The 11,694-nt window shown below is 39.3% G+C and overlaps 2 protein-coding genes across 3 annotated transcripts; both read left to right on the top strand.

Moving 5' to 3' along the window:
• The first annotated feature begins 167 nt into the window (after positions 1-167).
• Positions 168-5,750, top strand: LOC143446864 (X-ray radiation resistance-associated protein 1-like). The gene is made up of 17 exons (XM_076946710.1): positions 168-307; positions 559-647; positions 1,109-1,192; positions 1,709-1,853; positions 1,940-2,037; positions 2,226-2,371; positions 2,451-2,616; positions 2,757-2,886; positions 3,217-3,376; positions 3,525-3,643; positions 3,730-3,851; positions 3,927-4,089; positions 4,163-4,254; positions 4,371-4,500; positions 4,758-4,971; positions 5,127-5,237; positions 5,531-5,750. Exons 1-17 carry the CDS (start codon positions 214-216, stop codon positions 5,616-5,618), a joined length of 2,151 nt encoding a protein of 716 aa, XP_076802825.1. The 5' UTR covers positions 168-213; the 3' UTR covers positions 5,619-5,750.
• A 1,819-nt stretch (positions 5,751-7,569) lies between these two features.
• LOC143447203 (integrin alpha-X-like) lies at positions 7,570-10,799 on the top strand. Of its 2 annotated transcripts, none has more exons than XM_076947176.1 (10): positions 7,570-7,946; positions 8,027-8,285; positions 8,445-8,562; positions 8,635-8,809; positions 8,962-9,034; positions 9,189-9,331; positions 9,445-9,550; positions 9,684-9,804; positions 9,885-10,380; positions 10,454-10,799. In XM_076947176.1, the coding sequence occupies exons 1-9, from the start codon at positions 7,753-7,755 to the stop codon at positions 10,151-10,153; spliced, it is 1,458 nt and encodes a 485-aa protein (XP_076803291.1). In that variant the 5' UTR covers positions 7,570-7,752; the 3' UTR covers positions 10,154-10,380; positions 10,454-10,799. The 2 variants fall into 2 exon arrangements, with proteins under 2 accessions (XP_076803291.1, XP_076803290.1); XM_076947175.1 differs by having other exon boundaries at positions 9,885-10,384.
• The last annotated feature ends 895 nt before the right edge of the window (positions 10,800-11,694 follow it).

The following is an 11,694-nucleotide window of genomic DNA, read 5'->3' as shown; positions in this document are numbered from 1 at the left end:
TATATTTAATGTAAACACTTAGAAAATAATTGGCACAACATTTCTTTATTTAGCGTGTTTATTTGTGAATTGTTAAATTCAATAAAAACCTTTTGTAGGGTTGCATCTATTAACAACTTGAAATAAATAGATGTCTTGGCAACGACGCATTTGAGAGTTGAAGAAAACTAAATTTTAAGGTAGGCTAATTTGTTTCCCGTTTTTCTTGCTGTCATGTCCTCTTTGGCTGTATGGAAACTGGAATCTGCCAATAGTTATCCTACCAACTCTTTTCCTGCTAGAGGCGTCGCAAGAAAATTGCATGAAAGTAAGATTAATGATTAAAAGCTCTCAAACAGATATCACAGAAAGGCTGAAACGAAGGAAATAGGCCTAGCCTATAGTTGAAAAACACTGTTTACAGTTTCAGACTTTCAATGTATCTTTCTAAAACCGATAGATTTTCATACCGAACCGTTGGGTTTTAATTAGTGTCTGCTTATAAACCTTGTCCTGTGGAAGATTTCAGCATTATTGTAACAAGACAAACCTTTAATAAGCAATTCGTGTTATTTACAGGTGCCGGATCATGGGTTGTAGCGTATGCTGAAAAACAGCAAAGCAAATTTCAGGCGTCATTTAATCCAAGGAAGCCTAACAATTTACAGGTATGGGTGTCGAAATCATAGGCCTATAGCTTATTTAAAACTTACTTTCACACACACATTGTGTTGGTGCAGTGTAGGAAACTTACGGTAACACTTTAGCTCATAGCTTAAGTGTTAAGTTTAGCTTAGCCTAGCCCTTAGGAGTCTAGTATACAAGTGCACAACCAGATGACGTCACAATTTGAGTAGCTGTTGTCTAGTATACAAAGGCATCCTATGGTTATGCACTTATGCACTAGACCTACTCTTAGTTCGAAACTTACCTCTCTTGGTATTTCAGACAAATAGCTTCAAGCACCCTTGTTAAATTTCTTTGGGTTAATGGCATTTGGTTATAATTAATCAATGATAACAATACAATTTACTTGCCCACATTTCTCTGTGGTGTTTGTGTTTCGTAAAACCACATTTTACCTTCATAGACTATGACAAGTATACCTGTTATGTTACTACATTTGCAGAGTAATTTAAGCACAGCGCCTCGTGTTGATCGAAGACTCTCCAACGATAAATCAGATCCTCATATTTTCGATGCCGGGTTTCTGGTAACGATCCTTGTTTCTTAAATCTTTGTTTATTTTTGGTTTACTTTCCGATCTAATTCAACTAAAATTATCATTTATTTTGTTAATTTGTTATAGTCTACTTTAGTTTTGTGATTGGGCATTAATTGTATAAGTTACAACCTGTTTTGTTCCTGCATGGAAAGCTTGTATTTAGGGATCTAACGATTTAGGTATAATGAAAATATTTTATAATATGACAATTTTGTCAAGATAAAACAAAGAGACAGAAGAGTTTTGTATGATGATTTTTTTTCATCAATCAACCCCAAAACACCATGAAATAACTCAAATATCTGTGCACTTATTGCCATAAAATGTTTTTTTAATTCTGTATTTTGTGAAAATGCAAAATGTTTCATGACATTTTTTGTGCCATTGGCAATTTTTGTGATGATGTCACACATACAATCTTACCATACGGGGCTGTAAAGTCAGTATTAGATGGTATATAATGATTGTTTTTGATTTATATGTTGTCTGTTACCAAATTTCCAGCTAAAACACCACCATGTGGATTCAGCGTTAGATCTGTGCAGCGTCAACGTCTCCGATCAAAATCTTGAGGATGTTAATGAGGAAGAATTTAAGGATTTTATAAATGTTGCCTACATCAATGCTTCCGAAAATCTACTTCCCTTTCGTGAGTTCCACCCATGGTGGCAACAGCTTTGATGGTGTTTTGTGCTTTCATTTTAATCTAAGTTGAGTTGTTTTACTTTTTTGCAGGACCTTTCAACCATTTTATCAACTTGAGAGAATTGGAACTCCCAGTAAATGGACTTCGCAATTTAAAAGTGGAGTATGGGGATTTCCCTAATCTTCAAGTGAGTGCATGCGTTGATCTGGCCACTTAGGAGACAGCATAATCACCTTTATTTGGGATTTTGCTTATATCTTAATTTGTTTAGTGGTACTTGAAATGTTTATGTGCAGCATGTACTGTATTAAATTTCTGAGTAGTATATTGTGCATGCATGTGTGTGTTAAACGGCATATTTGCCAATGCATTCAGGTTCTTGATCTCTCATACAACTACATCAGCGCGAAGGATGTGCTGGACCTGGGAGTGTTGGCCAAATTAAAAGTTTTAACTCTCACTGGCAATGGAATGCATTCTATTCATACGGACATGGCAAGACCCATCGTAGTTTCCGCAAGGTACAAGCAGCTGCTGATTTCTTACCAATTCTGTTGCAATAGAATTTAATTTTACTTGACACTGAACGTTGCTTATCAGTGGGAAGGATGCCGAGATTATTCCGAGATTTAAAAACTTGGAAGTTCTTTTACTTGACGACAATAATCTCGACGACCTCTCAACGTTTGCTTCCCTCGCCGCCCTCCCTCAACTGAGAGAACTTAATCTGGATAAGAATGGAATCGAACTAATTCCTCACTTAAAGGTTGGTCCTCCGACAAGTTCTCATTTATTCCAGCTTCATATTAAGTGCAAGACAGACCAATGTTATAAATCGTTATTTTACGAAGAAATTACTTAATTGGTGCAAATCCTTTCCGTTCCATTAAAATATCATAACTGCAGGTCATCGGGGACAAAGTGATATCGGAGACTCATTCGTCGCTCGGACATCACAAATCGGCTCCATCAAGTGGGAGGAAAAGTCGAAGTTCACGAAGAAGTTCGAAGCGGGGAAAGCCCCCATTAACAGAAGGTAGAATCTATTGGACTTCTATGGACGTGGAATATCAACCATTGTATTATTTCACGTCATAGATTGTTGTTTCATATAAATAATCAGAGATTGAACCAAATTGTTGCAAAAATGACAACAAGTGCAGAAACTTCATATTGTTTTAAACATTGATTTTTTTCAGACCTTACACTGGTTCTATCGCAGAGTATAAAATTACTAAATGTACAACGTGCAAAACAAAGGTTTTTGCACTTTTTGTCATTTTTGCAGCAATTTGGTTCAATAAAGCATTTTTAACTCTCCCAAGTCATTTTACTTTATAATAAGAGATTGTTTCAAACCGCACAGAATCAATGGTATTGGAGAACAAGCGAAGTATGGCGACTTCAACAACCTTCCTTCAACCAGACAAGTCAGATGATAGGTTGCTTGAATCAAGCGATTCCACACTGACAGTTGAACTCCAGGACGACCTTTCAACTCCGAGTCCTCCCTTCCAAAACTTAAGGTGACGTCACACTAATAAAAAAATAGTCGGAGAGTCAAGGTAGTAAGAGTCAGCAAGAAGCACACTCCAAAGTCACAACTGTAGTGCAAAATTTAAACTTAGAGAAAGAACTGCACGTACACCAGGACCAGTACTGTGTTTCTAACAGATTATTGAGCATCGCAAACAACCAGATAACTGAGGAGGAATGCGTGTTGGCCGTAGTTGCCTGGCCTCGTCTCGGGCACCTCGTCATGCACGGAAATCCAATCGTAAAGCATAACAGCGGTAAGCTGCCAGTGCTCTGAAAACTAAACTCAAAAAAGAGCTGGTGTCTCAATCACTTAAAACGACTGAGCTCATCTTCTTTACAGGGGAACCCCCGCTTCTGTCACACTACCTACGTCATCGGCTCGGCATAAACATTCACAGATTTCGACCGAAAGCGCCGTTGCCTAAACCGCATCTAACAATGCCAGATGATCGAGACAGGAAGGTTTGTCGGCTGGTGCCAGATTTATTTGCTTTTGTTTGCGATATTTTAACCTAAATATGCTCATTTTTTCCACAGGTGACAACAGTTGTCCCCAAAATTCCGAAACAACCCGTCGATGTCTTGATAAAGTCCTTAATGGGGTCGACCAACATTGGCCAAGCCCCAACAAAACCCCCACACGCTGAAGCACAACCTTCCAAAGGAGAGAAAGGGGAACTCCCTCCTATGAAAGCGGAAGGTGAGTGGACTTTTGCTTGGTTCTGGCTTTACCAGGAAATTTACCCAAATAACACGATTGAATTTTCTCGCAGCTACAACCTCGAAAGACAAGATGCCCGAAGAGAGCGTTTTCCTCACACAGATTGATGAGATCCCAATGCAACCACGACCACCTTCCACACCGGTAAGTGTTTCGTCGATTCATATATGTTTATTATGATGACGTAATAATCAACCGCGTGACCGTCAACCGTCAGAGTAAATAAATTTCAAATAAAACATTTCGATAATAATTTTAAGAAACCAAAAAAGATGAAGTCGAAAAACAAATCAAAGGCTGAGCCAAGACAGCCTGAAGTTGAAGAGAAGTTCAAGGGTCTTGAATTATTACTCGATGCAAAACCGGATCCAACCCTCCATCAACCGATCGGTAAATCTCCTCGCAAGCAAAATGCAAAGTTTTCTTATTTCGTTTTTCCTGTTTATTTTCTCGGTTTTCGGATTGCTTTGAACAGTTTGTTTCACCTTTTTTTCGTTTTTTAAATACCACATATTTGCGATCACTTCAGTTAAAGCAGGTAAACTCACAGTAAAACATTTATTCTACATGAAGCGCCGACGACATAGCGTCAGACTCGGCAAGTTATTGTCGTTTTTTATTTGCAACTTTTTCCAATGCAATCGCAGGTATCCAAGGCAACGTGCGCGCTCTTCACAGCCTTCTCTCTCATCCCACCGTTTATCGCTCTAGCGATGTCACGCTTGACCGCGTACTGCCATACTACCAGGCCAAGTCGTCTAGGCATGATCGAGCGCAAGCTGTCGCCAGAGAGCGTGGAAAGGAGAAACGACCCGACAAGAAAGAAAAGCTTGGAAGGGCGTTAGTGCGCATGCGCGACAGGTGTGTTCTATATACTGTATACAAAAAAATAAAAATAAACAACATAAAAGATGTTGTGACAATCGGAACTTACACGACGGCTAGCTCGGTAACAGGAGTTCGATCGATAGATTTTACAAGTTTGTGACGTCATTAATGACGTTTTTCTCGCGCAGAAACGCGATTTCAGCCGAAATGCCACTCGCTGACGCTATAGAGGAAGGATCGAACGAAATTTCAGCAGAAGAAGCGGATCAACTTCTAATGGAAGTGGAGGAGAAATACAGGTCGGTTAGTTGAAGTGGTCAAACGCTGCCGCTATTGTGGAAACTGTTTTACTGTGGATTGACATCTTTATAACGACTTTCACTTAGGCTTGTATTAGAATTAGATACAAAATGAAGTTCTAGGTCGTAGCTACAATGAGGCAAAACATAGATTTTCTGGATTTCTATCACAAAATATTTTCAAGTGCTAAACCACATTTAACAACTTTGTTAGTCTTGGACGTCCCTGGCACATTTTTCACCCTAAAATTTTCACCTTTGCGACGGCCTTGAAGTTGTTCTTGTTTTCACAGAGTGGTCCGCGAGGAATCACTGAGAGCTTCACGCCAAGCACAGAGGACTTTCCAGGAGACAAAGAATTTAGTTCACAGTTTGCAATGACGTGGTCAACACGCGATAGTGACGTCATATTCGCTTCTAAATGCACTTACTTTCTGCAGTTTATTATGAAAAATACTCTTCTAAAATATCTTTATTTGTTTTTTTTTTGAAATAAAATAAGTTGCTAAGACACATGGTGTCTCCATATTTGAAAATAGTAAATACAGCGATCGCGGAACCTTTTTCAAAGTGACCCAGTTTAGGCCTAATTTGTCCAAATCCAATTCAAAAGTTGAGACTCGAGTTTTGCTGAAGGTTCTACCAATTTTTTTTTTTTGTTTATTTTTTAAAAGTTGGGTGCATGGGAAGCCGCCAACATCCCCCTGTTCTGCCATCTAGGACTAAATGTCGAAAGATATCACATATTGCATCAAAGAAACGGAACTGGTGTTACCAAGGATTGAAAGCGGCTCTTACTACTTAGTATCATGATGTGACGTCTAATTGCTAAGCACAGCATTAAAGACGTTGCATACATTTCATGTTTATTACGTCATAATCTTAACCGTGATGAGCAGTATGCTGTTTTTCACACATCTTGTGATGTTTTAAACCCATGCTCAGGTAGAAGGCCAGACCAAAGCTACCTTCTTGATAGTGGGGTGATAAACTCGAGGCGGATCGGTGCAACAAGCCCTTTTTCAAATACTTTGTTAAAGTGCATTGTTAAATTTAGAAGACGCCGTTTCCATTGTCTTCCAAGTTGTGATGTTATAAATATGTATCTGCTATTTACCGCGCTATTTCTGGCAAAACGTCATACTTGCCATAAGTCCTTATATCGTAATAGCCCTGTGAACAGTTTCTTCAAGTGATCGTGAAATGTGAAGTGATGCGCTTTGATTGCTGATCCTTTTTATGCACAGTAATATTGTTGTAATTTTTCGTGTTTGTTTAAACTAATAATGAAGAGCATTAAAATTGAAATTAATCGGATTCTCGCAATATAATAATTAATAATATAATTGATTCGACTGAAGTGTAGGAAATCTCTAGACGGAATTTACAATCTTCTAATTGTTTTCAAGAGTCAGATCGCATTATAACAGGGGCGTCCAACCCGTGGCCCGCGGGAAGGTCCTGAGTGGCCCGCGCGGTATTTGTCGAAATGACTTATATCATCAACTGAATCGCCTACGTAATTTATGGCGAACTTACATTCCGATAAATTGGCATTTATTGTTTGTTTACTAATTTCTGACAGTCATGTGTGAAAACTCGCTTCGCATTGCTACATCATCCATCTCACCGAATATTGCCAAACTTGTTAGAGAAAAACAAAAATGCCAAACTTCACATTGAAATATCGACGTGTAGTAAAAAACTTGTTAAATTTACTATATCTTGGGTATGTTTATAGTTGTTATAATTGTAAAAGAGGATAATACGCATTTCTAAGATTAGAATTTTAGTGTGAGGGTTTTAGTTAGAAATTAGCAGTAAACACTCCAGTGGCCCGCACAATCATTCGTAAATCGCATGTGGCCTTTTGGCCAAAAAGGTTGGACACCCCTGCAATATAATAAAATATTTTTGGATACACATTAAAAGTATATAATCACACTTCACACCGATATACAAGTTCCCTGTTCGAATATCGTATTCAATTGCATTTAAAAATTGCGCTGCTCATAGACTTGATGTAAATGACGAACAGAGAAATCTTTAAAGGATGAAAACGTTTTTCATATTGGATTATGTTCTTTTTCTTTGTTTTGCAAATACACCAATGCATTGACGTAAATGTACTGCTGAAAACATTCGCATCCACAAACAACCAAACACGTAATAGCACCAGCAAAAGACGAGAGCTTCCTGGGTGTCAGACGCCGATGATTCACAAAATTGCTACGCAGCTACTGAGAACAAAGCAGTGTTGCTCTCTACGTTTCTTTGAGACGTTCCAACTGCCACGATACCCAGCCCATACCCGGGATCTAGACAACTGAATGCAGATGGAACGTAGAACTGAAGTATAAGCTACGGTATAGCGTCAGGGTGACAGATATTGCAGATCTTAGTTTTTACAATAAGCATAATCTCAATAAGTTTAGTAACTGGCGTTGACTGAAGGTAAAATGAATAATAAATAACATTATGTTTGCCTTAGCAATTTATAAAAACAAACTGATTGATGTTGTTCCAAAACCCGCTTCGTTTGTTCTTCCTTATTACGTTGGTTTTATTGCAAATGATGTCATCAAGCGATGCGTTTCATTTCGAGATCGAAAACGCAACATTTATTACGTCACAAGCGTCGTCCAACGATTATTTCGGATACCAAATTTTGATAGATAATCTATCAGCGACAAACTCAGGAATTGTATCGTGAGTACACAACATCGAAAGATAGAACAACGTAGTCGACTTTAAATGTGAATTATTAGATTTCTATTCTTGTTACATAGGATAGTTCTAGGCGCGCCAAAAACGAGACAGCCAACCGATGAGTACGTAGCCCAGGCCCAGACCTTGAAAAACGACTCGATGGAGATGACCGGTTCCGGAGGTCTCCACCTTTGCTCAGTGGACTTGCTCTCATCTGACCAAAACTGCTCATCAATCCTCCCCCCTAAACCAGATCCGGCAACGAATCCGGATTTGATTACAGACCGGGACTCGATTGGTTTTGCGCTATCTAGACAAGAAAACACAGACAATCTAACTGTGAGCTATAACTTCAAAATCACAGCAAAATATTCGGACGTCTTCGCAAAACACTCCGATTTAGTAGATTGCTTAACTTAGTCTATAAACTCTTGTGATAACAACATAAACAAGTGACAAACTGATGCTGCTGCTGTTGCTGATTGCAAACCTTTACAGGTATGCGCTCCGTTCCGCACATGGAACTGCCCGAAAAGTTACTTGACCTATGGAGCGTGTTATATGTCGGCGGATTTCGGTAGCACTTGGGACCCGAATTCAAGGAACGTGTTACCAGGTATATGATCAGCGTCTTAACTTAACCGTATTACTTTCACATCGCCATGAAGAGGAGTTTTTACTCCAACAGACTGCGGAAGTGACTTGGACTTGATCTTTCTCTTGGATGGTTCTGGGTCCATAAGTCTTGATCAATTTCGTCAAGTTCTAAACTGGACGGTGGCGGTGGCATCTCGATTCAACATCGAAGGAGCAACGAAAATCGGGGTCGTGCAGTTCTCTCATTTTTTTGTGAATGACACCAAGTATGTTATTATGTGCAATGTAAAATTCTCAGAATTTTCAACTTGTTTTTCGTCGCCCTCTTTGCTTAGCTGTTAATGCATTTTTTACTGTTCACGGGAAAGATTACTTGGTTTCTTGTATTAAATAATGGCACGTTTACAATTATCTTCAGCGTGGCTAACCCTTCTGAGTTCCTAGAAACTGAAATCGCCATCGGACAGTTCACTGATTTCGATGATTTTTCGGTGAGTTTTGTTTTTTAAATATCAGCTTATTATGAGCAGGATGATAAAAATTCATGAAACGAAACAAAAATGAAAAACAAAAACAGCAACAATTCAAATTTTTAACTTGATTGCTTTCTCCAAACCAACTCGCAATTCTTCGTTTAACATGCAGCAAGCTGTGCACGCCATTGTACGTCACGGTTACACAACTTTCACAGCCCACGCAATCAACAAAACCGTGGAAGACTTCATGACTTCACCGAGGTTCAATGACCCGGAAACAAGAAAGGTTTTGGTTCTGCTGACCGACGGAAAGTGAGCTTGTTCTTGTCTGGTTTCTATATTCCACATTTTCTTCGCTTATAACTACTTGTACGTATTGTGCTAGTTGTTGGGTTGTTCTTATCTTCACTTCTCGCTCTTACCAGGGCATCTGACCCCGAGTATCTGGAAGCGTCATCGAATTATGCAAGGTCACTCGGGATAGTTATTTACGCTGTGGGCGTCGCTAACGCCATGGAAAATGAACTGAAGGTGATAATGTGACGTAATAATGATGGAATTGTTAGCTTTGTCTGCATCGTGCTTGCTATTTCTTAACAGATTTCTGTTTTAAGTTCTCATTTTGAAGTGTTTCTTGATCATTATAACATTTGCCTTCACGTAGATAATCACAGGAAATTTCGCCAACGTTTCTGAAAACGATAACGTTTTTAATTTGGGAAGTTTCGATGATTTGACGCAGATCGTGTCCAGCCTGCAAGAGGCGATCACAGCAAGCTTGGAAGGTGAGAGAGTGATCTTTTATCCCAGCGATTCCAGGACGATCAACTAAAGTGTTTAATTTTGAATTGTTTCTTCCCGGCAGGAGGGTCGGCAAACACTAATCTAACGTCCAACGTCACAAACAAACTGACGCAGTCAGAAACAGGAATCTCGGCTAGTTACACAACTGTGAGCTATAACTTGCTTCTCTATGCGTGCAATGTACTTGCATGTGTGTGTATTGCGTGTGTGTGTGTGTGTGTGTGTGTGTTCGTCGCGCGTTCTTTACGCAAAAAACACGAAATTCGAATCGCTTGTTTGGAAATCACCAAATTTGATGAATTCGTGATGTCCATTGCTATGACAATGTAAGTACTGTATATTCAACTTGTGACCCCACAACGATGGCGGCTGGCGTCACTACAGCATTATGGCGACGACAAAGGTGACTCCATGAGGCAATAAGTGTTTGCTTGTTAGCAATGTTGTACTGGCATTCTATTGTTTCACTTTAAGGACTTTCTACAAACGAAGGCGACCTTACACAAATCACAACTGTTATTTCCAGGATACAATATTGTCCTACTGAAGCCAAAAGTGTAGGTAAATTTAATTTTCCTTCTTACTAGTATGTTGCATTGCATTTAACTAAAACTCAACTATGCTGTTCAGACAAATGGAATGTACCACTGGAATACTCGTCAACTTCGATTATGACGTCACATTAAAATAGCGAGCTTTTCTTCTTTCAAGCTTGCTGATCGCAGCAGATAAACCGGATATTTGATGACGATTCAGCCGTATTGTCATTTTGTTTATTGTTGCTGGTATTTCATGCCGAAACGTTTGGTGTGTACATCCCGCTTCTATGATTTATCACCACTCGCTGACAATGTCTTACCTCTTTCTCCCACTATTTGTGTGAATACTTGACAGAAAACCTTCTTTGGCCAACCTATAGGCCCTAAAGGTTCTGTTCCCGCTAAAATGCGTCGATTAAAACATGGCATCAATCGTGCTAGCAGTATTTATAAAGTAACGTATGTTCACTCTATTCACAATGAAGCTGGAGTACATATTCTGGACAAATCAAATTAGTTTTCGGGGTAACCAATGTTGGGTCACGGATTTTACGTGGTATTTATGTCGGGCAAGCTTAATTATATTAAGAACGTTTTTTCTGTTGTTTCTAGCGAGCACCAGCGAGGTGGCAAAAACTCAGTTTGTCAAAGTCTAAGCAACGCTATATTTTGTGCTCAACGACAGGCCACGTGATTTGTACTTACACCAACAGCAAACGAGTAACTCATTAAATCCGACAAAAATGCCACAAACAATCAGAATGATTGATTTACGCAGCAAGCCCACTTCTAATCAAGTTTACGGTGGCTGTGGTTAAACTGTGCTCAAATGTAAGTAGAGTTTCGTCGTACAGTGACACGACATAATTAGACCCAGAAGGCTGCGAACGAGATTCAAACAATTTTGGCCATCGACTCACGTTCCGAGGTGACGTAGATCTGAAGCTAAATATCCACAGTCAACCGCGACCTGTTTCATCCAAGATAAGAACGTTTGCTTGTTTATTGATATAACAACAGCTTTAGGTTAAACATTAACTTCGACCTTTTAAGCAAACGAATCTAATGCCCTTTGGTAGCTGTGATATGTCGGTGTTTTATCTCTCATTGCAAATTTTCATCGCTGTCATGCCATCATCATCATCTTCGTCATCATCGCTGTCATGCCATGTTATGCGATACTGAGCATGGTCTATGAAGCGAACTATGATTTAATGTTTGCTGTCGGTGTAAGTACAAATCACGTGGCCTGTCGTTGAGCACAAAATACAGCGTTGCTTAGACTTTGACAAACTGAGGTTTTGCCTCATCGCTGGTGCTCTCGAGAAGGAA

Source organism: Clavelina lepadiformis, chromosome 2 (assembly GCF_947623445.1).
Source record: "Clavelina lepadiformis chromosome 2, kaClaLepa1.1, whole genome shotgun sequence".
Classification (NCBI taxonomy): Eukaryota; Metazoa; Chordata; class Ascidiacea; order Aplousobranchia; family Clavelinidae; genus Clavelina; species Clavelina lepadiformis.
The sequence above is the reverse complement of the archived record's forward strand: the minus strand, read 5'-3'. Positions and strand labels throughout refer to the sequence as shown.

Coding starts and splice junctions, on each gene's coding strand:
- LOC143446864 (XM_076946710.1), top strand. CDS start 214: ATGTCCTCTTTGGCTGTATGGAAACTGGAATCTGCCAATAGTTATCCT. Junction 1,193..1,708: donor TTTTCGATGCCGGGTTTCTG/GTAACGATCCTT, acceptor CCAAATTTCCAG/CTAAAACACCACCATGTGGA. Junction 2,038..2,225: donor GGGATTTCCCTAATCTTCAA/GTGAGTGCATGC, acceptor CAATGCATTCAG/GTTCTTGATCTCTCATACAA.
- LOC143447203 (XM_076947176.1), top strand. CDS start 7,753: ATGTTGTTCCAAAACCCGCTTCGTTTGTTCTTCCTTATTACGTTGGTT. Junction 9,551..9,683: donor CCATGGAAAATGAACTGAAG/GTGATAATGTGA, acceptor GCCTTCACGTAG/ATAATCACAGGAAATTTCGC. Junction 9,805..9,884: donor GATCACAGCAAGCTTGGAAG/GTGAGAGAGTGA, acceptor TCTTCCCGGCAG/GAGGGTCGGCAAACACTAAT.